Source organism: Mustela nivalis, assembly GCF_964662115.1.
Source record: "Mustela nivalis genome assembly, chromosome: 6".
NCBI classification, from domain to species: Eukaryota; Metazoa; Chordata; class Mammalia; order Carnivora; family Mustelidae; genus Mustela; species Mustela nivalis.
The window spans coordinates 99778200-99804572 of NC_139025.1; the positions used below are offsets into that span (position 1 = coordinate 99778200).

At 40.8% G+C, this 26373-nt stretch overlaps 1 protein-coding gene across 11 annotated transcripts in view; it reads right to left on the reverse strand.

Moving 5' to 3' along the window:
* IQCH (IQ motif containing H) overlaps nucleotides 1-26373 on the reverse strand; it is a 191303-nt gene that overhangs the window by 163911 nt on the left and 1019 nt on the right. For 10 of the 11 annotated variants that reach the window (XM_082736986.1, XM_082736985.1, XM_082736980.1 and 7 more), the window contains exons 2-4: nucleotides 18614-18736; nucleotides 17101-17195; nucleotides 9432-9549 (exon numbers count right to left, since the gene is read on the reverse strand). In XM_082736986.1, coding sequence (XP_082593112.1) covers nucleotides 9432-9549; nucleotides 17101-17195; nucleotides 18614-18736 — 336 coding nt within the window. The remainder of the gene's footprint in view (nucleotides 1-9431; nucleotides 9550-17100; nucleotides 17196-18613; nucleotides 18737-26373) is intronic. The other variant, XM_082736987.1, reaches the window with a different exon arrangement.

Here is a 26373-nt window from a genome sequence, read left to right on the forward strand (position 1 = left end):
TCTTAAAACCAGGAAAAAAAAAAAAAAAAAGGGAAGAATCCAGTCACCTTGAATGCTCTGATTCTTTCAACCATTATTATATTTAATGGAAAGAACAATAGACTTCAAATCGTGGTTCAAGCCACATGATCTAGATTTCTCATTTGCAAAGCTGGATAATAATATGTACCTTCACAGGGTTGTTCGTGAGGGAAATGACTAACGTCCGGTAAGTATCTTGCAATGACAAAGCAGTACTCAGGAGCTTACTAGCCAAAACATAATGACTGTAATGGATTGAAACAGTTCAAATATATAAAAACCCGTGAGTTCTTAATGTTTTCCCTTCTTGCGAGGAAACCTACTTGACAAAATTGATACATGAATTTGAAAGTAGATAAAGGAAAAGAATCAAGCATTGATCCTGCTTTTCCTGAAAAATCTATTTTTCAGGTGCACCAAAGAGTCAGGAAGGGACAGTTCTTGCTAGAAGCCAATAAATGCAGAAGGAAGGGTGGAATTGTAAGAACACTGCTTTGCAATCCCTAAAGAAATAATGTATTTAGGCAAACCTCAGTGGTCTCTAATACCACTAGAGGAATTTTATAAAGGGTAGATTGAGCCAGTAATACTCAGACCCACTGATCAATCTTAACATCTTTAGAGGAGAAAAAGAAATTGTTTCCTGATATCCGATAAGGGGAAGTACAGAGCACCACCTCTGACCTATTTCTCCCCAAAAGATGCTACCTGAATCTGGTCAAGCTTCTAGATAAAACCACCAGTTTACAAGAAATACTAGGGACAGAGGAAAACATACAATGACACCATGAGATTGCGGTCAGCCAAATTCAAACAGTGAAGAGAAACCTATCTGACCAATGACCTGGTTTCTTTAGCCAGTAAGTGGCATTTTCTTTTTAAAGATTTTATTTATTTGACAGAGAGAGAGAGAGAGAGAGAGAGAGAGAGAGAGAGATCACAAGTAGGCAGTAAGGCAGACAGAGAGAGACGCAGGGCTTCATCCCAGGACCCTGGGATCATGACTTGAGCCAAAGGCAGAGGCTTTAACCCACTGAGCCACCCAGGCGCCCCAGCGGCATTTTTTTAAATGAAGGGGAAATGTTGTAGATAAAATGAGATGCAAATGCCCTGTGTGGACCTTGTCTGCATCCTAATTCAAACATTAGAACAACAACTTTAAGACAATTGGGGGAAATGGAACAGAGCCTGGGAATTCTATAGTATTAATGCATTGTTAAAAGTGTTAGATGTGATAATAGTTATGTTTTTTTTTAAGTCCTTATCTGAAGTGCTTATGGGTAAAATGATATGATGTCTGGGATTTCCTTCAAAAGACTGCACCAAAAATGTGGAGGGAAGAGACAAAAGAAGGATTGTAAAATTATGGTAACTCTTCAAGCTGGATGTTGGTTACATGGATTCCCTTCTATATTTTTTAGTCCATTCAAGAAACAATTTCTTTCATAAAAATTTCTGTCACAAGCCCTCAACCTAACCTAGCTAAGGAGGAAAAGGACAATCAGGCGAAAGTGATAAATAGTGAAAGAATGAGTGGTCAGTGCAGGTCCTTCAAGTCTTGAAGAATTCCTGCAAGAACACGCTATGTGAGCTGGCAGACTATGACACAGAGGTCAGAGACAACTGTACTCAAAACAGATTGGAAAGATGATATATTGACTGGTTATAACAAAGCCCAGGCATTTGGCATACACCACACCCCCAACCCTACCAGAGCATTTTTCTAAACCTCTCTGATCGCACTCTGAGTACAGACTCTGAGCTTCCTCTAGAACAGAGATAAATGTGTCTACCACCCAGCACACAGAACCATCAAAATTAAAATATTTGAGGAAATAGCTTACCAGTGATGAAGGGCATTTTTGTGTGTGTGTTCTCATTACTGTATGCCACAGTGACACAGTCATCAGAGGACAGCAGTAGTGTGTGCCAAAGGTGACATTCTGTCCAGTTTTTACGGCACATGGGCCAATTGCTAATTCTCTGGCTTCCTTCCCTTCACTACAAAATACCCTCTTGAGTTGGAGGCCGGAGAATGACGGGTCTTCTGTGTGCCCAGAAGTTAGTATTTCCTGGTAAGCCATGGAGCAAGGCATGAGAAATTTGGAACTCCACCTTTGAAATGTCACTGAACCATGGGATACCATATAATAATATTTGGGGAGTCTTCACAATTACAATTAGTAACAAGTTTTTGGAGAAGGTGCCATGAGTCATAAAAATGTAGCTTATTGAATCTTCCCATAGAAAAAATATTCTTAGAAGATACAATCCTAAGGGCCCATTTTTGATGCCTATTTTTTATAGAAATAGCCCCAAATACCATGCTTAATCTTCTGTCCCATTAGCTATAGCTTTTGTACACTGTAAGGTATAAAACTCTTTAAAATGTATGTATAAACGAATTGAACACTAACCAGTTACAGTAAAACAGTATTGCATATGTTCAGGTATCTTAATGTATTATAAATAATTCTAACGTGGCTTCATAATTGCTACATTGTTGCACCAAATCAGAAAGTGAAAAAGGTCACCTTAATCAGGTGCATTGATTGAGAAGTTTCTCTGGGAAAGTTTGGAAGAACATAGCACAGGATAATTCTGGGGATAGTTAGGGCCATCTGTGAACCAAATCAGGAGTTGTCCTGCTGTCTTGCTTTTTTTTGGGGTCTTAAATTTCTCTGTGATAAACACAAGAAGGGAGCTTAAGTTTTTTTTGTTATTTTTTTTAATAATGGTAAGGAAAGCCAGAACTTTGAGGTCAAACACACCTGTGTTTGAACCCTAGTTCTGCTGTCACTTTGTTTTAAATTAGAATCATCTCCCACCTTCTATTTCCTTATCTATGAAACCAGGGATGATAATTCCTTCCCCCCAGGCATTGTGAGGATGAGCTAGGATCTCATCGACATGGCCCACACAGGCTCCTAAATGGTGCCCGTGCTGCTGCCCTTCCTCTTCTACCTCAGAGCAGGAAAAGACCCCAGTGGCTTCCCACCTTACTCAGAGAGCATTCGGAAGTCCTCACAATGGTCTACAACATCTGGCCTCTTCACACTTTTCCTACTTCCCTTCCCCTGCATAGTGCCCTCCAGAAAAATTAAAATTTCTTACTACCTACAACCCATTGACAAGTCCTTGAGACAGAAAGAGTGACCTTCCTCTAGGACACTTTGCTAAGGGCAAACATTAGCCTGACCTCCAGGATCCCAAACCTCCTTTAACATGTAAACTTTCCTTTGGAAACTTCCTTTATCTCTACCCCCCAAGATCCATGTTAGCAATCATCTTCCAAGCATATGGTCCACTGATATACATCTGAAGGGTCATGACTAAGGTTTTACTAGACAGTAATAAATGACCTTTTCCTAACAACAACTAGCCCTCAAGTTCCTGGAAACCTTGCTTCCAAAATTCCTTTAAGACTTATGCTACCCCTAACCCCCTCCCAACTTGAAAATATATAATGGGCCACCCCTCCCTCACAATCCCAGCACAGCTCTTTCTGCCCACAGTGCTGTCCCTAGCTTTAATAAAACCACCTCTTTGCCCCGAAGACGTCTCGAGAATTCTCTCTTGACCATTGGCTCCAAACCCCAACATTTCCACATCACTTGTATTTCTAAGATAGGGTCTTTACGTTTTGTGTTCCCTCTACCTGAAATGCTCTTCCTCCAAATAGCCAAAGACATACCCTCAGATTTCTGCTCAAGTGTCACCTTATGAGGGAGACCATCCAACACCCCTAGGTTCCTTCCCCATTTTTTTTTTTAAACCACAGTTTATTTATCTTTTAGTTCTTCCAAAATTGAAAATATCAAGTCCTACTGCTAAGGAGAAAACAAACAAACAAACAAATAAAATCTGAAACCCCTCCCCCCCCTCTTCTCTTAAAGTCACAGAACACAGAAGGAACTGCAGTGGGACAGGTGAGTGCAGAGAACCAGGAGGGGGAGGATGGTGAGATAAACTCCCCATATATATTTACTTTGCAAATCTTTTGTTTTTTTCCTTTTTTTCCCAAATGACTGCCTGACCCCAACTAGAATGTAAATTCCGTGAGAGCAGAGATTTGGCTGATGCCTAAAATGTCTAGCACACAGTGAGTACATAATTAAGGTTGACAAGTATTCATCAGCAAATAATAAGAATTAACATTAGGGCACCTATGGGGCACTGTTATAAACATTTACATATGTTAATTCATTTATCCTTACAGCAGCTCTCTGGGGTAGGGGCTATCCTTATGCCCATTTTGCAGATGAGGAACTGAGGCACAGACAGAGGTTAAGTGACTCGCCAAGGAACAGATAGGACATGGTGGAGCCAGGCTGTGAATTCATACGTCTAACCCTGACGTTGTCCTCTCTTCAGAGCCTGCTTTAGGCTGGACACCAATTATAGAAATGAATTGAAATGAGTCTTCCTGCTTTGGATTATTAGAGCCTTAAGAAATAAAATAATCGGGGGGCGGGGGGGAGGTTGGGGGAACCAGGTGGTGGGTATTAGAGAGGGCACGGATTGCATGGAGCACTGAGTGTGGTGCAAAAACAATGAATACTGTTACGCTGAAAAGAAATTTAAAAAAAAGAAATAAAATAATCGAATGCAATGAATATAAGCAGATCCAGGTTTGGATAAAGGATCAGTAAAAGTCATCTGAGGATCAATTGGGGAAATTTGAATATGATCAGAGTATTTGTTATATTCACCAATTATTGTTCATTTTTTTTTAGGTATGATAATGTTATTGTGGGCAAGACGGAATGTGCACATTTTTTAAAAAAAGATTATTTATGTATTTATTTGACAGACAGAGATCACAAGTAGGCAGAGAGGCAGGGGCAGGCAGAGAGAGGAAGGGAAGCTGGCTCCCTGCTGAGCAGAGAGCCCGATGCGGGGGCTCCATCTCAGGACCCTGGGATCATGACCTGAGCGGAAGGCAGAGGCTTTAACCCACTGAGCCACCCAGGTGCCCCTGAAATGTGCACATTTTTAAAGATGCATGTTAAAGCATTGAGGGGTGAAATGTCATTAAGTCTGTATTTTAAAACACTTCAATAAAAAGCCACAGGCAATATTTTTTTAAAAGTCACTGCTCTTGGGAGAAGAAATAACTCACAATGGTTCACTTATTGTGGCACTCTCATTTGCCTGCTCTGCTCTACCGTCTCCTGGGCAAAACCTGCCACCCACCACTCAGTAAGGCAAGACTCACAGCAATAGTCTGGGAAGCAGCCCTTACCTGCTCTTTTTCCTGCTTTCATCTCTCACCATAAGATTCCTCATAATGTCCAAAGTCCTCAAAACTTTCATTTTGATCAAAGTTTGAAAATCACTTTCTCAATTCCATCCAAATTCACAAAATCAGAGCCTTCCCATCTTAGACACATGGCTGCATTGTATTAGATTACAGTATTTTTTTTTTTTTTTAAGTTTGTTTGACTGCTAAGGCATCCGTTTTACGGGATTAATAAAGGGAATAGTTCTCAAGCAATGGGATGGGTTCATCTTCCTTGCTCCACAGACATACCAGCTCTTCCATGTTTATAAGTAGGCCCTTTGCTCTAAACAGTATAGGAATTAGCTTGCCAGATATAACAAGAAAACAAGTACTCTCTTGGCCTATAAATTTTTTCTCCTTCTCTTCCTCCCTCCACTTCCTCCTTCGTTGTTTTTATTTCCAATCCTTTCTTATCTGTTACAGGTAGAGATGTGCCTCTAGTCCAAGGAGCCCCAAAGAGTGGTTGAGTGGGTGCTGATGTAGAACAAAGATACACTGTGAAAAAAGTTATCACAATATGGCTTTTTTGAAGATAAAAGAAAATTAACAATTCTTTTTCCACAATATTACTAACTCTATTTCCTACGCTGTACTTTTCATCTCTGTGACTTATTTATTTAAGATTTTATTGGGGGGGGGGGAGAGAAACCATGAGCAGGGGGCAGGGGGAGAGAGGGACGAGCGATTCCACGTTGAGCAGAGAGAGCCTGATGCTGGGCTCTATCCCAGGACCCTGGGATCATGACCTAAGCCAAATGCAGGTGCTTACCTAACCCAGGCACCCCGACTTACTTACTTTTTATAACTGCAAGTTTATACTACTTAATCTCCTCTTATCTGTTTCACCCATCCCCCTCCCCTGTGGCAACCACCAGTTTATTCTATTTAAGAGTCTGGTATTTGTTCAGTTGTTTGGTTTTTTAGATTCCACATGTGAGTGAAATTATACAGTACCTGCCTTTCTGTCTGACTTATTTCACTTGGCATAACACCCTTGAGGTCCATCTATGTTGTCACAAATGGCAAAATCTCATTCTTGTTTAGGAATGAGTAATATTCTGCTGTGTGTGCGTGTGCTTGTGTGTCCATTCTTCTTTATCCATTCATCTATCAGTGGACACTTGGGCTGTTTACATATCTTGGCTATTATAAATAATGTTGCAATAAACATAGGGAGGCATGTATCTTTTTGAATGAGTGTTGTCATTTTCTTTAGGTAAATACCCAATAGTGGAATTACTAGATCATATGGTAGTTCTATTTTTAATTGTTTGAGGAACCTCCATAGAGCCCTCCACAGTGGTTGTACCAATATACATTCCCACCAACAGTGCACCAGGCTTCCCTTTCTTCCACATCCTCGCCAACACTGGTTGTTTCTTATCTTTTTGATTCTAGCCATTCTGATAGGTGTAAGGTGATATCTCATTGTGGTTTTGATTTGCATTTCCCTGATGATGAGTGATGTTGATCATTTCTGCACGTGTTGTTGGTCATCTCTATGTCTTCTTTAATAAAATGACTATTCAGGCACTCTACCCAATTTCAAATGTTTTTATGGAATGCCCATTTTTTTAGTGTTTACTTTTATGAGTTCTTTATATATTTTGGATATTAACATCTTACCATTTGCAATTATCTTTTCCCATTCAGTAGGTTGCCTTAGTGTTTTGTTGATGGTTTCCTTTGCTGTGCAAAAGGTGTTTATTCTGGTGGAATCCAAATAGCTTATTTCTGCTTTTGTTTCCCTTGCCTAGGGGACATATCTAGGAAAATATTGCTAAGGTTGATGTCAAAGAGATTACTTGCCTCGTTTCTTCTAGAAGTTATATGGTTTCAGGTCTCACATTTAGGTCATTAATCCATTTGAATTTATTTTTGTGTGTGGTATGAGAAAACGGTCTAGTTTCATTCTTTTGCATGTAGCTGTCCAAAGAATTCTTAATTATGGCTTTTAATTATAATCAAGCAACTCCTAATGGTTTGTCATGTAAGCTTTTGGTGTGAAATGGAACTCCAAAAATCGTTATCTACTTTGGAGAAAGAGAGCTGAAAGAAGCAACTGGGGTTTACCTAGTTGAACAGGTTGGCAGTGGGCAATTAAAGGTGGTAATATCCCAGTTGGATTTCACTGCTACTTAATAATACAAGCTTTTAAGTTGGTGTAGTAGGCTTGCAGGAACAGCTGGCAAAACAGCACTGTTTGTCATTGAGTTTACAATGCAAAATTAGGGCTATCTTGTGTGTCAGCGGTTATGCATTTTTAAGCAGATGTCACCGATATTAGAAATAAAACAACAATAGGGATCTAGGCCCTGGAGGTAAAGCCAGGGTAGGAAACCTTCCATACCCCTTTTAAATGAAGCTCACCCATGCTCACAGTATTTAAAAGAGCTCTGGGGTTATATTTAGCGCATAAGATTTCTTATCGTTGTGATCATTTGCCAGGATGCAAAACTCTTTCAGGAAAATAAATTTCTGGGCCATAGTTTTATTTTTTTCTGGAATAATAACAACAGCTATACATTCTAAATAGTCCTAATTTCAGATACGTTGTTTCATTGTCCTCACAAACCAGAGAGCTAATCTTCCACTTGGGAACACCAGTGACCCTCCCGAGATTCTTGAGGGGGGGAAAAATATTTCACAGTTAGCAGAGACTTAATAGGAAAGGAAGTGTGAGAACTTTAAGCTCCCTTTCTCATGACATTCTGTTTTATTTTCAGGAGAGCCTTTATTATTAGCTGGTATTTTCTTGTCGATGATCTGTCTCCCCCAGTGAGAACATAAGCTCTGAGGGTAGGGACCTGGCATCATTCGTCCCCGTGTGCCTCCGACAGTGTTTGGCACTGACAGTGCCAAAACACTCCATAGACAGTGGCCGAGCAGACTCAGGGTATGAAGGGCAGTGTGGAAGGTAGGAGCGCGCTGCTCTTGGCTCCACCACCTTCCGGTCGTGGAGCCGAGACTGACTGACTGCACAGGGGAGTGGGCATCGTGGTTTCATTTCTTCATTCAACAAACCTTTATCGAGAGTCCCCTGGCAACATAAGGCAGTGAACAGACTGACATGGCTCCCACCCTCATTAAACTTCTATTCTACTGGGAGAACAGACATTAAAAAAAAAATGTAGTTACAGATCTTGTCAGGTGTGATCGAAGAAAAATACAGCTAACACCGTTCAAATAAGGGCACTGTGTGATGGTTGCACGACTTGGTGAATATACGAAAATCCACTCAAGTCCACTTAAAAAGAGTGAATTTGATGGTCTATTAATTATACCCCAACAAATCTATTATCTGAAAAGAGGTACTGCAGTGGTTATCCCTGTGTTTCTGGTTATGTGGTCCTGCCTCTGACATTGACTAGCTGCGTCCTCCTGGACAATTTCTCTCACATTTCTGTCCCTTGGCTTCTTCATCAGTGAAATGAAAACAATAATAGCATGCCGTCTCGGATCCTTCTGAAGGTGGATCTAGTTAGTGTTCCTGAAGCACTGACAGGAGGTGAGCTGTTCCCACTTCTGGGGAGTTGGGGTGGGAACAGGAATCCAATTGCAAGAACACCCAGCAGGTACAATCAGTAACCTCTTGAGCTCTAGCCCTTGCCCCCTGGAAACTTCCCTTGGAGGGCTCTGTTCAGAAATTCTAGCTTTGCCCAGTGGCGGCAGTGTAGCCGTTGGTTTATCTGAAGCGTGATTATTGCTAATTTAAAAATGCGAAGGCGCTGTAGCTTGGTGTATTTTGCTTTCTGAAGAAAGCTCTTGTGTGGTAGACACTCACAGTGTCATGAACATATCTGAAAAAACAGTGGCATGTTCTCTCATTTCGAACACAAAGTAAATTTCCTGCCTTAACTCTGGAAAGTTTTTTTTTTTTATTCCTAAAACAGCTTTATTGAGACATAATTCACATACCTTAAATTTACCCTTCTAAAGTGTACATTCAGTGGTGTTCAGTAGAGCCACGGAGTTGGGCAATCATCGCCACTCTCAAATTCCAGAACATTTCACCATCCCCAAAAGACACTTGAGATGCCTCAGATGTCCTTTCCCAACCGCCCTTCCCCCCAGTCTCCCCAATCACTCATCCCCTTTCTGTCTTTATGGATGTCTCTGCTCCTACCTTTATTCTTGGAAAGGCATGTGGAAATGTACTGTGCTGTCTTTGGGGTTGCCAAAGTCTACCCTCAGATTCTAGAGGGAAAATAAATGATTTCTGATCAATTACAGTTGGAAGCAACCTAAGTTTAAGAAAAGAAAGAAAAAGAAAATTTAAAATCGAATTTATCTTCACAACTATACAAATTGGTAATTTTAAAACAATGCTTCCTAGTTAATTTGGATTTTACAGGAAATATTCCATTATTAATTACAGTGAACTAGACTGACTTTAGCATTTTTACCACTAGAAACTTGCACTTGTTTTATTAAGCATAAGAACTTGAATCTGATAATGACCACTATTGCATGTAAAAAAGGTCTATCTCTGGCTGAGGTTTTATGACCCACAACTGACCAGATTACTACACTATAAAACATTCTTGGGAGGAAAAAAATACAACATGCTGTGTTTTCTTTTGTAAAGCCAAATCACAGATTAGCCAATGTTAAAGAAGTTCAAAATGCTGGTCTCTAAGCATTTAGCACTTGTAGTCTTTAAAGTTCTGCTATTTTTATAGAACTGCCAAGACTTAAGGATCAAAGTCTGGTTAAAGGTCTTCCTTATTAAGCAGTGGGCAGCTCCACGGGCAAGCAGCACAAAAACAAAATAAGATTATAAGAATGACTGTGTGTGGAATGTAGGTCTTAAAACTTTTCATTGGAAAGCAAATCCCTGTTTTTTAAAATGGTCAACATAATTAAGATCAGTTAAACTCAACCACAGTGACTCAATCTCTTGACTCTACTGTGATGCCCACATCTGTGAAATTATCATGAAAAAGCAGTTTGTGGGCTCCTGGTTTCACTTCAACATGTAAAGAGCTTGGAAGGTATCGGGAGGATGGCAGTGATTTAAAAACAAACAAACAAACAAACAAACAAAAAAGCTGAACAAATTGAAAAGCAATTCTTCTTAGATCAATCAGAGAATCAAGGTTACAGGGAAAACTATTTCCCTGAAAACTGGAGAGACAGAGTCAGACAGACACACAGACCTGGATAAAGCTCCAGAGAGGATGTCTATCGCTGACGCTGGTATTGGCAAGAACAGTTAGCCTCCACTTACCAGATTGCCAGAGGTACAGTGTGCCTTAGCTTGAGCATTGTAAGTCCTGAGGGGCCAAGGCTTGGCGGGGCGGAGGGAGGCCTACTTTGCTGAGTTTTACCTCTACGAGCCCCACCATGTTGTTGCTAGGAGGCCTGAAGAAAATCCCTTCCTGCCTCTAGCAGTGGGGAGGGAGAAGAAACCAGTTCAAACTACTCGCAGAGAATTCTGTTCTTTGTTCTGTTCTCTGTATTAAAGGCCAGCTCCTGGGTTGCCTGGGTGGCTCAGTGGGTTAAAGCCTCTGCCTTCGGCTCAGGTCGTGATCTCAGGGTCTTGGGATTGAGTCCTACATTGGGCTCTCTGCTCAGTGGGGAGCTTGCTTCCTCCTCTCTCTTTCTCTGTCTGCCTCTCTGCCTACTTGTGATCTCTGTCTGTCAAATAAATAAGATCTTTTAAAAAAAAATAACAAAGGCCAGCTCTCAAGGAAAATTATCCTCTGACCTGAGGAAGGGCAATTAGCTACTATCTAACTCCAGCCCCTTCCAATCTTCCTGTCTCACCTATGAGGTGGGATAACCAAGAAAAACTTGTGACGGCAACTGTCTGGAGATTTTCCTGGGGGCACAGACCCACAGGAAGATGGGCGGCCTGATCAAGGAGTGGTGAGTGCTTCTCCCAGCACACTTCATCTACAGGCGTCTGTATATCCTAGGAGTACAACTGCTAAATTTTAAAAATGACAATTTTCAGAAGCTTCTCGCACCCCTTGAAAAATTGCCTTTAAGGACTTCAGGGCAACTGATCCCTTCAGTAGTAGAACCAAAGCAATCGCATCCCACTGCCGCCTCATCTGCCCTGAGTGTGAGGGTGGTATAAATGATCTGGCTGTGCTAATCCAAAAAGAAACAATAGTAATATATTGCTTACTTTGCATTTCCCTGACTTCCCTGTGAGAGTAAATATATTTCACACATTTGCTGCTTATCTGTATTTCTGTCTCTCTGATATGTAAGTTGCTTTTGTATTTTGTATTGGCAGGAGCTCTTCTTTTTTTTTTTTTTTTTAAGATTTTATTTGTTTATTTGACAGGCAGAGATCACAAGTAGGCAGAGAGGCAGGTGGAGGGAGGGGCAGGGGAGACAAACTCCCTGCTGAGCAGAGAGCCCAAAGCAGGGCTTGATCCCAGGACCCTGAGATCATGACCTGAGCTGAAGGCAGAGGCTTAACCCACTGAGCCACCCAGGGATCCCTCTTATTTTTTTTTTTTTTAAGATAATATTAGCAATTTTTGTGTCCTATCTGCAGCACATGTTTTCCCAGTTTGTTTTTCATTTTATGCTGCTTTTTTTTTTAATTATTTTTTGTTTAAAAAAATTTCAAACCCACAGAGAAATGGAAAGAACAGTTAGCTCCCCCTTACCCTTCCCACAGACCACTGAGTGTTCCTGTCTTGTTCCCGGTGCTCTCTCTCTCCCTGTGACTAGGTTGTAGACACAGTCTACCCAGGTGGGATTCATGTACCATGGTGTGACTGCCCACAACAGATGCGCTCCGGGGTGTCTCATCAACTGAGGAAAATGGACCTTGTGATGGCCATTCACAATGCAGTACAAACCTCTTTTTTCCCCCTCTCACTGATGCTCACTGTGATCTATTTGCTTTGTTCTTGCTTCCCTTCTCAAGCCCTCACACAACAGAATACACAATGAAGATTTCCACGGGTTCTGATCTTGTGGGTATAGAAGGTAGTCACCCTCCCAGTGTCACTGACAAAACGTGGTCGTTAAGAGCAGCGTGAGCCCTTATCACCGGAGCAATAAAATCTGTGAAAGCCAACCACACGAGAGGAAGAACCACACTTTGACATGGAAGTATCACCGTCAAAGTGGGATAGTAGTGGAACCTCTTTTGAAAACAATACAAAAGCTCTTTGAGCTCTTTGGAGCAAATAGGCCACTCTTGAGAATGTCCTCGTCCTTGTTTTCTGCATACCGGCTGGGAAAATCTTGCATCTGCTGGCATCCATTGTTACCCACTTTGTGTCCTTCCTGGTTTTTATTTCTACTGGACAAAATAACCAGGTTTTCCCTTCTTGCTGGAAAGAAAATCATCTTCTGTGAAAACGAGGCTTCTTGATTTAGAGGCAGCCATGGCGTGGGAGACCGCTTGATCGCAGACAGGTGACTGGCCTTGAGTCTGGGCCTCACCACCAACAACCAGGGTGACCTGGGCTTGCTGGGATCCTTAGTATGCACATCTTCAAAAGGAAAGGATAAAAAACTTGTGCCTCATAGGGTAGCATAAAGTCCTTTGCAAACTGTTAAGTGTTAGGAAGCTATTGGCGACAATGATGAAAATCACAATAACGATGAAAATGAAGATGATGGTGATTGTATCTGGTCGGTTCTAAATTATGTTTTAAGGTATACCCAGGGACGGTCGTCCTTTGGAATGAACTCTCGTGATTTCCTGGGTTTCCATGGATGGGATGAAGCCCCAGGTGTCTGAACAGTGTTGATTCTCCATCACTCATAGCAACTGTGCTTGATGTCAAAGGAGCAACAGGGATCTGCAGTCCCTATTACGGCACCCCTCTCAGATGGAGCTGCTACTCTGGACTCCTGGGCCTCTGACACACCCTACAGCACACTCACAGTTTAAGCATACAATGGCAGTCCCACCGGCCTGTGGGCCAGGTCCCACTTCTGGCTCACTCCTAGTGCGGAAGGTTTACTCCAACCCTTCACAGCAATGGGGTAGCTGAATTTCCAGGAACAGGCTTTTGATCATATAGAGGCAGACCCTCTACGTGGCCAAAAGAATACTGATTCCAGGGAGTTATGCTTGTCCTGGGGATTCCAAGCGCAAATTATCTGCATTAGAAATAACCAGAAGTCTTCGTTAAAATACCAATTCCAGGACCATCTGGGAGCCAGCAAAAAAGGATCTGGAAACCAAAGTTTAAGAACCATTGTTCTAGACCTGTGGTCCCTCAAATAGGATGCCCACATCTCAGCGATCCGTAAGAGAATGCCATTGGTTATATAGGGAGAGTATAAGAACTTCTGTTTACACCAGATAAGAAATATGTAAAATAAGAAATAGAAATAAGAAATTACTTGGTGCTACTATATAATATTCAGCTTGTTCCTGGATCCCTCATGTGGTTATGTCCCCTGCGGTTCTGGAGGCCTCCTGGGAGTGGAGACTCCAACAAAGGCACAAACAGCGGGGGTCTGTGTGATGTGTTTTTACAGCGTTAGAATGTTCTGGAGTTTACTTGTGGAGTGTGTGTATGGATTCTATTAATTAATTTCCAATCGAGCCTGAGAAAATGGACAGGTTCCTGCAAAATTTTTAAAACAGACTGTATTTTGAAGTCAATGAAAACGGACATCAGTGAAAAATAAGAAAATACCAGAACAGACACTTACTCATAGCCTGAGCTTTTCTTCAGCCTACTAGAGAGCAAAAATGATGATAAACAAATTAAACTCATGAAACGTCTGCCAAATCTCCACCCCCAACCACCAACTTAAAAATTATCAAGACTGACTGAAATCCAGACTCCCGTTCAACCAACATCCATGCTGAAGCCCCACAAAGTGCAGAGTCTGTTTCAGGCCATGAGCTACAGCCAATATACAGCCATCACGACTGACAAGATAAAGGAACCAGAACATTATAATAAATAACCTTTTTTAGCAAAAGAAAATTTTGTGCTGTTAATAAAGTAAAATATTTTGAACTGTTTCATCTTGTCTCATTATTTAAATGGTCTTTTGTTGGTATATTTTATAATGTATTCACTCCCTAGGATAAGTATAAAATTTGTAAGTAAATACATGTGATGGACGCATGCTCCATTTTTTAAACAAGTGGCCATGTGGGATAAAAGGCCAGGTCCTGCTTGTTCCAGCTCAAGACTCTGATAAGCTAAGTCTCCTCCTCCGGCCTCCTGAGCAGTGTTGCGATAAGCAACCTGTTCCTCAGTGAGTGTCTGGGCATCAGTAATGAAAAGCCACCTTCTTACTTGGGTATTCGGAGAACTTTAGTCATGGAACCTCAGAAGAAAAATACAATGAATTGGCCAGTACCACTGCCCTCAGGCATAAGAACCTGAAGGAATTCTGGGTTCTGCAAACAGTTTTGCATAGAAAACTCCCACCAGAACATAGACTCTGATGCCAAGTCTATTCATGATAGTCTCTTGGGAACCCCTGCAAGTTCAGAGTCCGGTGGGACTAACGACCCGGGAAAACTCTGGTCACAGACAACAATCCCTGATCTCCTGGCTCTGCTGTTTTCCATTTCCGTCTCCTGCTGCTGCTTCTCTTCCTCCCTGAGCTACTCCCTGTGACTCCCACTCAGACTCCCAGGACTTGCCTGCTCACTTTAAAGACCTAGTTTGGATTTTTCTCCAGTTTTCGACCTGGCTCCTATCATTTCATTTCATTTCCAAGTTGCTTGGGCTACTTCAGCAGCACACACCCACAGCCAGGACAGAAATACTCCTTGTCAGGCTTTACAAATGTGCCAGGCTCCCATCTTCCTGCTGGGAGGACCCGTGATCATACTATTGTCTTGAATAGGAGGGAAAGGATCCAAGGACTACTTCTGGGAGCCAGCTCCATAGCCCAATTAATGGTGAAGTCTTCTTTCACTCTTCCAGACCCTATAAGGGGCAAGGACAGTCCTTGGCAAGGGAGAAGAAGTGTAGAAGAAAGGCCTTTGCCGGAACCTTTCTGCTTTGTTCTCTGTGGCTGTAATTGCTACATAGTTCTCTCTTTTCAGCTATCATAACTTGGGCAGCCCAGACTCTCTGTTCTTTGTCAGGATGGAAGAACAAAGAGAAAGCCAGAGACAGGACAGAACTTCATCAGAGTTCACGACCGTCAGCCATCTCTTCTCTGGTTTGCTTTCCCAGACCTCTCAATTCTGAGGCTTTCCTGCTTGATGCTGCTTGTATGTTCAGTCTTTGGCCATAGCCCACCCCAGATTGTCGACTGCCATCTACAAAGGCCTCACACCTTGCCTGTCGGGTTCCCTTGATTTCAAACTAAGAGCCAATCAACATAAGTTGGGAAACTGACCTCCAATATTTTCTTCACCAAGAATCCCTTCCATTATTTTCCTTACAGATTCCTTGTTTTAAAAGATTATGAATATTAACCTATTTTCAGTTCTTTTTCTTTCTTTTAAAGCTTTTATTTATCAGAGAGAGAGAGCAAGCGAGCACAAGCAGGGGGAATGGCAGACAGATGCAGAGGGAGAAGCAGACTTCTTGCTGAAGAGGGAGCTCAATGTGGGGCTCGATCCCAGGACCCTGGGATCATGAACTGAGCCAAAGGCAGACGCTTAATGACTGAGCTACCCAGGTGTCCCTCCAGATCATTTTTTAATTCCCAGATTAAAAAATTAAAGATATAAATGATGAAAAACTAGACAGATGAGGGAAAGGCTGCCTCTATAGGGGATGATGGATGCCTGAGGCACTCCTTTATGTGGGGGAAAGAGGGACAGATGTCCTCAAGGCTCTGCTCTCCACTACTGAATGTTGGAACTTGGTTAGGTCTATAGATTTCCATGTTTCCTTGTGTACTATTTCTGTAATGACCTCGCAATCTGATACTACTCACCTATGCTTAGTATATATTTACGATGCAAATAGGGCTATTCGGTTTTTAAGCCTAGAACCACCTTACACTACATATACTCAAATTCAGGAGGCCAACTTGTAAGAGGTTCCAAAGCAAGGCAAGGCAATTTCTCTCTAACTCAAGCCTAATTTTAATAAATCATCTCTTAGGATGTATTACATTATGAATATTTCAAGCAAGTTTTATTATTTTTGGTTTGTTTACCCTGGATACCCAAATCATCTTTATAATAAAGCACATAAAACATGTTAAAAAGTGTAAATAAAGTACCATATGATCTTAATAGCATAAAATGGGTTTGCATTAAAATATTTCCTTTATGACAATTATCATATGATCTCTCTGATATGAGGAAAACTTGAGAAGCAGGGCGGGGGTTGGTAGTGGGTAGAGAAGGAAAAAAATGAAACAAGATGGGATTGGGAGGGAGACAAACCATAAGAGACTCTTAATCTCACAAAACAAACTGTGGGTTGCTGGTGGGGAGAGGGAGGTGGCTGGGTGATGGACAATGGGGAAAGTATATGCTATGGTGAGTGCTGTGAAGTGTGTAAGTCTGATGATTCGCAGACCTGTACCTCTGGGGCAAGTAATACATTATATATTAATAAAAATAATTTAAAAATATTTCCTTTAGGTGTTGAATTTTGGATACCTTTTACTAAAAAAAATTGTAACACCAAAACTAGGACCCTGAAGTAATTGATACGGTGTCAAGCATTAGAAGGCAAGAAGAGTAACCCGGAATAAACATCATCAAAGTTCAAATTCTGCCAATAACTTCTTATACAAAACTGCTGAAATTTGTAGGATAGATATGAACAAAGCCAAGAAGATTCTGTCTTTACCGCCACCTGACCTGAGTGGGAAAAGTTAATTTTTTTTATTGTACTTATTTAGGACTCCAAAATGGCTATTTTACTTACCACTTGGAAGCATGAGGAGAATATAAATTATCACCATCAACAGGCGTTGTTAACACATGATGGTTTACGACATTTAAATACTTCTCGATGTGAATCTGTTATAGGAAAGTTAAAGTTTAGGCCATTATAGTGGACTTAAGATACTCAGCTAATTTACTTTATTTCATTAGGGTAATGCTTTGAATTGTGTAATTAAGTTAAAAGACACAAAATGCTATGCGTTTATTGCGTGCCTAAGGTATCATTGGGCATCTCGAGGCTAAATGACTTTATCCCAAAAAACATAATAAACAATTGAGACTCAGAGCTTGAATGACCTGCAGCACTCTTCACAAATTAAACGATGCTCAACCATCAGTAAATCACTTAGCCAGGTAAGCTTACTAGGCAGGACAGATATGGAGTAATAGGGATTTCAAGGAAGCATCTGGGGCAAGAATCTGGCCCTTAGGTAACAGATTATTCAAAATGGCCAACCCAAAGACTCCAGCTGAGTGCAGCCCTCTCACCGTCAAGTTATATAGGACAATGGTGTGCCAGTTCGATGAGGCAACAAAACACATCACATCTCTCACAGCCTGAGGAGCTGGGCTATGAAGCTCACAATGTGGGAGAGTGGAAGTCTCAGGCCAGAGCAGAGACAGTGACAGTGCAAGGTCTCGAAGATGGAGATGGTCCTTATTTGGATACATGTGCTATAGATCCTTGTTTTTTTCTTTCTTTTTTTTTTTTAAGATTTATTTATTTATTTGAGAGAGTGAGTGACCAGGGGCAGACGGGTGAAGGGAGAGGGAGAGAGAGAATCCCAAGCAGACTCCCCACTGAGCATGGAGCCCAGTGCGGGGCTCGAACTCACAACCCTGAGATCATCACTGGAGCTGAAATCGAGAATCCGACACTTAACTGACTAAGCCATCCAGGTGCCCTTAGATCCTTGTTTTATAAGTGAATATTATCCTGGTCTGAAGACTGGATTCTCCTCTGCCCTTCAACCCATCTATAATGATTAAGTCCCATGTGTCCTTTATCTCGCCCTTCCAAAATTGGTACATCTCTTTAGCTTTATCTACTGGATTATATCACAAAATGACTAATCTCAAAATACGTAAGCTAGTTAGGGAAAATAAACTCTTTTTCTTTAGAATCCCAGTGGATCTGATAGCAACTCTCTGCAATGTATTGCTTTGAATCCTTTTTTGTTGGGAATATTGTTAGACTAATGGTTATTTTAAAAATTCTTAATGCTTTTTATCAAACCACATGTTAGGGGTTGTCACTGCAGAATCTTATATTCCCAACACCTTAAATTCTTTGTGGAATGTGACAGGATGAAAACTGATCAGTTAATAATCGTAACTTTAATAAAAGGGACAGAATGAGAAAGCTGCTGACCAACTGAAGCCCATCTCTGTTACAGAATTATACAGGGTCCTATGAGAACAACATTCCTTTTCTTCTGGAGGAATCTTTGTCTCCTTCCAGCACTTGGTTTACTATCTAAGGCTCTACTCACTCTTAGTCCCATTTCAGTCCTTTTGATGGCGGTTTCAAGATTCTGAATGTTTAGAGCTTCTCCTTTTTCCTCCAGTGGGAAATTTGTTAATTTCTCTTTTAACTGATAAAGGTCTTCATGGACCTGTAGGTATAAAAAATATAAAATATTGAAAGAATACATACAGAATTCACCTGAAACAGTGATTTATTTTAAGATTTGTAATTTGCTTGCATGTCTAGAGACAACCTAGATTTTAGGATGTTCATCGGAAAGGACTGTCTTCATGATTCTAAGATATTCTTTATTAGAATGTTGCATTATTATCTTTCAGATTTCAAGAAACTAAGCTTTCATACAGTTTTACTCCTTTTCCTTCCCCTCATTAGAAACCAATCCTGGGTGGCTCAGTGGGTTAAGCCTCTGCCTTTGGCTCAGGTCATGATCTCAGGATCCTGGGATCAAGCCCCGCATGGGGCTCTCTTCTCAGCAGGGAACCTGCTTCCGCCTCTCCCTGTGCCTGCCTCTCTGCCTCCTTGTGATCTCTCTCTCTGTCAAATAAATAATAAAATCTTAAAAAAAAAAAAAAAAACAAACAAACAAATCCAAGAACTACAATTCAAATTGCTTCAGCTCCATAGCTGGTAAGAAGTATGAGCTGATAGGAAGTTTGCATCAAACTCGGATGTCTACTTAATGGTTAAGAAGTAAGAAAACAGGAAAGTTCTAGCAATCAGAGGTTTTAGTGAAAGCAAAGCCTTTCAGGGGTGCCTCGGTGGCTCAGTCGGTTAAACATCTGACTCTTGGTTTTGGCTCAGGTCGTGATCTCACAGTTGTGAGATCGAGTTCCCTACTGGGCTCTGTGCTCAGCATGGCATCTGCTGAAATTTCTCTCTCTTCCTCTCTCTCTGCCCCTCCCTGTGCATGCGCACACTGGCGCGCTCTCTCTCTCAAAGCAAGCAAGCAAGCAAGCAAGCAGAGCCTTTCAAAAGGGAGTTGTAAATAGGTTGACAGGGCCCTTTGGTTTTCCATTCTGGCTGGATCTTCCCCACGTACTGCTCTTGAAGAAGCAGTTCTGTAGGTGTGTGGCCTTGATTCCGTTTTACGTAGTCAGAAATGGAAATGATCAGTGAAGAGAAAGCAGCGTGCATTATCACTTCAACGTTTTCCTCCAATCTGTATTCTCTTTGGAAATGATGAACGTCTCTCTAATGTCAATCACCCTCCCAGGAAATTGGGTGCTATGAGATTAGACATCACAAGATTCTCTGCATTCATATCAGAAACCAAACTTCAATAGATAAATACAGATGGCACCAATTATTGTATGGGTTGCTGCCACAAGAAAAACATTTTGTTATGCAAATTTATGAACCCAACACCTGTTTCATCAATAGTCACACCAATAACTATCTGCAGACTGGGTTGCTAAAGGCATTTTGAAACAGTTACCTTTCCTCTCTTAGCATAACTGGACACACAAACGTTGACCCGGCCTGTGTTATCGATTACTTTGGAAAATTCCCATGAAGCCAAGTATTCAAAAGATCAGAATTTGCATCTTTTCACTGATGGGCATCACAGTCTGGTAGACACATCTGGTCATTTGTGCTCTGCACAAATTGTCATGGAAAGCCTTCAGGGCTCACAGATTGAAATCAGAACACACCTACTGTTTGCTTATAGGCACTAAGGATGAAGATGTACTTCTTTCCATTGTTTGGTCCAAGTTACTGCTACAAGCTGATTTACCGTCTATTGTCTAAAGGCATTTGCAAAGTACAAAGAGGTGGTTCAAGGCAAGGCCCACTTTCCAGACCCACATTTTTTTGGTTCTTCCTTAGAATGCACTACATTTCCTTCTTGTAGCTCTATTATTTGTGGTATTTGTAACTTCACATATCATTCTGTATTTATGCCTGTCAACAGCTGGGGGAAGTGAAACTGTCCTGGATTATTTATCATGGAACCAAAGGGCTGCTTTCTTTATCTGCCCTGTGTGGGCAATTACACTTCTACCCAGAGTCATGAGATAGTATGTAACAAGTCTAGTACATAGTGAGGGCCCAGTAAAAGGCAAATGGACATAATTCCTTGCTCTACCGATGGTCGCATGATGTCCACACATGTCATCACATATTCTCTGATTTCTTTACCACGAAAAAAAAAAGAGTTATTCTACCTCATTAAATTGTTGAGTAAAAATAAAGCAATATGTGTGTGTGGAACTGAATCAATGTAGGCTTTGGAACCAGGCGATATGAACTCGAATCCTATTTCCTCCTTTACAGAGCCTGACACATTTACTTAGGGTTTGAGAGACTTTGGTGCTTTCTTGAAAGGGGGCTAAGCAGCTACCTGTTGGAATCGTGGCCAGAATAAAATGAGTTCAAGTGCAGAGAGAATTTCATACAGGGCCAGCCACGTAGGAGTGCACTGAACAAATGTTAATGCTCTTCCTCTGAACTGTCAAGCGCAGTGAAACTCCTTGCTCATAACTGGCACTTAATAAACGTTCATTGATTTGAATTGCTCTCTTCCTCTTCCTCAAGAGTTTTTCATTTTCTTGCCAGATATTTTCTTCTCCCCTCTGTTTGTATAGTAATTACAATAGAGACAAATACTGTAGGAAATGTGTCAACAGACTTGGGTAGGAACAAAGATAAAGTTCTAAATCTCTGTTCTTTCTTCAAGTGGATCCTGTCTACCATGTTGAAATGTTACGTGTTCCCCATTATCTCTATGACTATCAAATGCATTGCTTTCCATAGATTTCCTACTTGGAGGACAGTGTGGGGACAAGGCTGCTTAATGAGAGGGCTTTGAAAGATTTAATGCAGTGAAGATTTGCTCTAGAATTTAGAAGTCTAGCCATGCAACCAGATTCCATGTTGTCAAAAGCAGTTCCATAATTGTATTTTATCCATCTCTGTTAAAGATAGAGTTTGGCTGACTCATTCTCATCACACTTTGCCCACTTGCGCGCCTTCATTGTTTTATATGCTCCTGGCAAACCAGATGGAGGAGTAGATAAGAAAGATAGCAATGATACCAAGCAGTTGATTAGTTGCAATATTGCCAAAGTTGGTGTTAACATAAAACGGTTGGATTTCAGAAACAGGATTTCCAATAATAATTAAAAAGCTAATTTTGGTTGCAACTAGATTATCTTTGTTGCACAAACACTTGTTTAAGGGTTGGGTCAAGTAAGCATTTTAAAAGATGTAATAAAAAGATATCACATGATCATTAATGAAGTCGAAACAGAAAGCTTGTAAGAGTTATCAATAAAAGAAAGCACCAAGGAAACCTCCTGGACACACAACCCTACTTCTTCAACACTGTTTTACAAACAGGCCATGACCTGTTTTTCTCTCCTCTTGGGCAAGTTACTTCAGCTCTTTGCACCTTAGTTTCTTCTTCTGTAAACTGGGGCTAAATATGACACCTGCCTAGCAGAGTTACTGCAGAGTGTTTCACTGTCAATAAAGTGGACTACTGTTCCATTTATAACTGATTATCATCACTATAGTTAGAACCCCACTGTTCTGATCAGTCAAGGAAAGATCCACCTGAAACCATAAAAGTTTTGAATGACAAAATTAAAAGTGAAAAAAGTTAAATAGTTAACAAAAGGCTGCCTAGTAGAACTCTGTGTGGAGATAGCAATCACGTGTCCTGAATAAAAAATGAAAACATGGGCACTGGGATGAGATCAGACAGTGGGACAGAATATTCAATGTTTGTATGTCCTAGGAAATCCAGACATACAAAGCGCATGTTTTCATAACAAGTCACACAATGAGTTTATAATTAGAACGCTGACTATCTGTATTTAAAGATTTTTTTCTCAAGTATTTTAGATATTTTATCAAAATATTTTTTTTATCAATTTGTATCACCTATTGTGCTTTCTAAATAATAGTGTGTGTTAGTGCAGCTACCTTCAGTTTTAAAGGGGATGTACATTCCTGGAGAATGAACTAATGAGGGGATCATTATCCAGTCGTTCAGGATCAATGGACCTAATTCTGTGCTAGGTAAAATGGGATCTCCGAAAGATCCAGGTGTAGCAGGGAAACGAGGCATACCTCATTTGCCCTATAGCATCACCCATGAAGTTTTAGTTAAGAAGGGAGTATGCCTGGTTAAAAAGACAGGCTAAAATTATTTTTTTCCTTATTTTCCAGTAAAAAGCAGGCTCCTCTTAAAAAGACTTAGAAATGAACAGAAAACTAAGTAATATTAAAAGGCAAGAGACCAGATCTAATAACAACTCACATCTATTGAGTGTTACACATTATATGTTACCCAATATTTTAACCCTTACAAGACTCCTATGGGGGACTTCATATTATCATCTTTATTTTTACTTGAGGGAATCCAAGGTTTAAAGTGGTTAAGTACCCTGTGCCAGGTAAGTTAGCTGGTTAATTGGTGGAACTCTTCAAATCCGGGCAGTCTGAATCCAAAGCCTTCATGCCTAACCATTAACCAGTATGTGCATAATATCTACAAATATACAGACATGTACTTATAATTATACAAAGCTAAAGGTTGGTGAAAATTCAGTGGAAAAGGCAGGATTTAGATATTGAGAGGAGCAAAAGGGTCAAGGGAAGATTTTTTTTTAAAGATTTTCTTTTTTATACTGGGTTGATAGATTGAAAATGTTTGAGGAGATCATTTGCATTTTTCTATGTATAGGGGTCTGCCCGCAATACTCATCTTTGATGGGTTTTTTTTTTCCATAATGTGAAATAATAATAGTCCTTATTGGATAGCTTTGTTGTAGAGGGTTAAATGCATTAAAATATGTACAACACTTAGAACTGTGCACAATACCCAGCAAATACTGTTCACTTTGATTATTAGGATTTTTCTTGGAAATTATATTACAAGTTTATATTTTTACAATACTATCTAAGGTAGAAGGTCCAGAATTGGGCATGCATCACAGTTAACTGCAAGGGTACCCCCAGAACTCCTGATTTAATAGGTCTAGAATGAGGTCTGAGAATTTGTGTTTCTCACGAGTTCTCAGCCAGTGCTGAAGACACTGGTCCTGGGGCCACTCTTTGAGAATCACTGGTCTAAAAAGTTGTTTAATATATCTGATTGAGGGACGCCTGGGTGGCTCAGTTGGTTAAGCAGCTGCCTTCGGCTCAGGTCATGATCCCAGCGTCCTGGGATCGAGTCCCACATCGGGCTCCTTGCTCAGCAGGGAGCCTGCTTCTCCCTCTGCCTCTGCTGCCATTCCGTCTGCCTGTGCTCGCTCTCTCCCTCTCTCTCTCTGACAAATAAATAAAATCTTAAAAAAAAAATAATATATCTGATTGAAACACAGGCCTGATATACCCATTTAAGGTGAAGCAGGTAGAGATTTGAAATGCCTCTGTTTTCTGGCAACTTTGTGTGTGTGTGTATATATATATTCTATATATATAAATTTATGATATATTAGTATATTAGTATAATTTATATATATCAAACATATATAAATTGATAGAAACAATTTGATTGCCTAGGCTGATAATTAAGGAAGACCACTTTGTGATAAAAAGAAATTTTTGTAGCTTTGGTAAATTGGGTCAATTTAGAGTCAGAGGTAGGTCTAATTCATGTTATGTATCTTACAGAAGAGAACACTTAAGCCAAGAGAGGTGAAATGATTAGCCTAAACTTATCCACCTGGAAGAATGTCATTGTCAAGGTCAGTCCTCAGTATTCTGACACCCCACAAAGTGCTTCCCTCTAGAGGTACTGCTTATTGGTAGCCTGTTTGAAGGACACAAATCATCGCCCCAGGTAGAAGTGGAATCCATGCTGTCACGGATATCAGAGATGCTCCGGACTCGGTGAGAAAGTAGGGAAAAGCTTCCTTATTTCCTTGTTATGTATAGTCTCCTTATTACCAGGGAGAATGTTCTACTGAGTCCAGAGACCAGCCTCAGTAATCAGGGTAACACGCAGGCTTGCTCTCTCTACACTGCCGTCCACTTTGCCCAGAATAACCCTTTTCAGCAGACAGACGTACTGAGCAACATGGATGTGACTGTTCTTAGCTCTCCTGCTCTGTTTTCTAATCTAATGATGACAGACACTGACCCTGTAATGTTGTATCCTAGGCGGACCAAAGAGCTATCTCTGGATCCTACTCTGAAGTGAAAAGGCTTTTGGCTTTTCAGTGGATCCCCTTTTCTACACTATTCCAAACCACAAGGGGAGACGCCCTGGGAAAAGAATTCTCCTAAGGGAAAGTGTGAAATTAGGTGAGAGAATTCTCCCTGGATTCTGGTCTCTTTTTTAGAGATGTTCCAGGTCTGGAGAAAATAAGAGAAAACTAAGGAATAACCTAATTGTTCTTACAGTCAACACAAAGTGTACCGTGGGGGAAAACTGGCTGTTTCTGGATAGGAGTTTCTATTAGTGTTCCAATTGTTCGGAGCCTGTAAACACGGGCCCTGCATTTAGAGGGGGTATATGTAGTAAAGAATCAGCCTTTCCCAATGAGAGTTCTGACCTTTGCCCTTGGATACTGGGAGGTGATCTCTAGGGCCCTGGAGAGTCCTGCTTGATAAGTGTCTTTGCTTGGGGGCTTTGGTCACCAGATAATTTAACAATGTGATTTATGCTGGGGGCTTTGAGCCACATGGTATCTGTTCCAACCTCTAGAGGAACTGGAGTCTAAAGGCATTAGTGTGACCTCTGGGAAGGGCTCCAGAAGAAAGGTCAGAACTTGCGCAGTGTGTGATTAAGTCCCAGTAAAAACTCTGGACATCAAAGTCTTAGGCGAGCTTCCCTAATTGGCAATATTCTGGGTATACTGTTACACACCATGGCTGGGAGGACATAAAGCCATCCATGACTCTACAGGGAGAGGATGATTGGAAGCTCCATTTGAATCCCTTTTGGATGCTGCCCTATGCATGCCTTTCCTTGGCTGGCTTTAATTTGTATCCGTTTGGTGTTATAACACTGTAATTAGAAGCATAGCACTTTCCTGAATTCTGTGTTGCTCTAGAAATTAGCCAGTGTGAAGATGGTCAGGGGCCCCCAAATTTGTAGATAGCAGGCCTGAAGTGAGCTTGACTCTAGGGACTTCTGAACTTAGTCTGGAGTAGAAATGAGGGCAGTTTTGTGGGGAATATTCCCTCAGACTTTGCAGTTTGCTAAATTCATCTAGGGTGCTAGTGGCAGATGATAACAGAATGTGAGGTAAGAAGATTTGGGTATTACTCATAATGGGGAACGCTATGAAACTGGTGAGTTTAAGGGTTTATATTTTGAAAAAGGTGCATTTAAAGCAGTCTTCCCTAGATGAGAGGTAAGAGACCAACATCCTGGCAGGAAAATCCACTGCCGATCCGAGTGAGAGTCCAAATACAGTGAATTTAGGCAAATTACTTCAAGCCCTAACAAATGGAGCTAAATACCAGTTAAAAGTGATGATTTATGCAGAAATGTTTTAAAACTACCATACATAAATATGAAAGAACAAAATTTTTATGGGAAAAATATGAGTATAATTATCACAAACTGAGTTATACTGGAGAAGTTAAGACTTTTTTTTATATTTCCTCCCTTAGGTTAGAAAGAGTCATTTCCAGGAGGTGTTTTTGTTTTTGTTTTTGTTTTTTTGTGGCACATTTCTATATTCAAAACTTTATTTAACTTGCTAGGCAATCCAAGTTATCTTTTTTTTTTTTAAGATTTTATTTATTTATTTGACAGAGAGAGATCACAAGTAGGCAGAGAGAGAGAGGAGGAGGAAGCAGGCT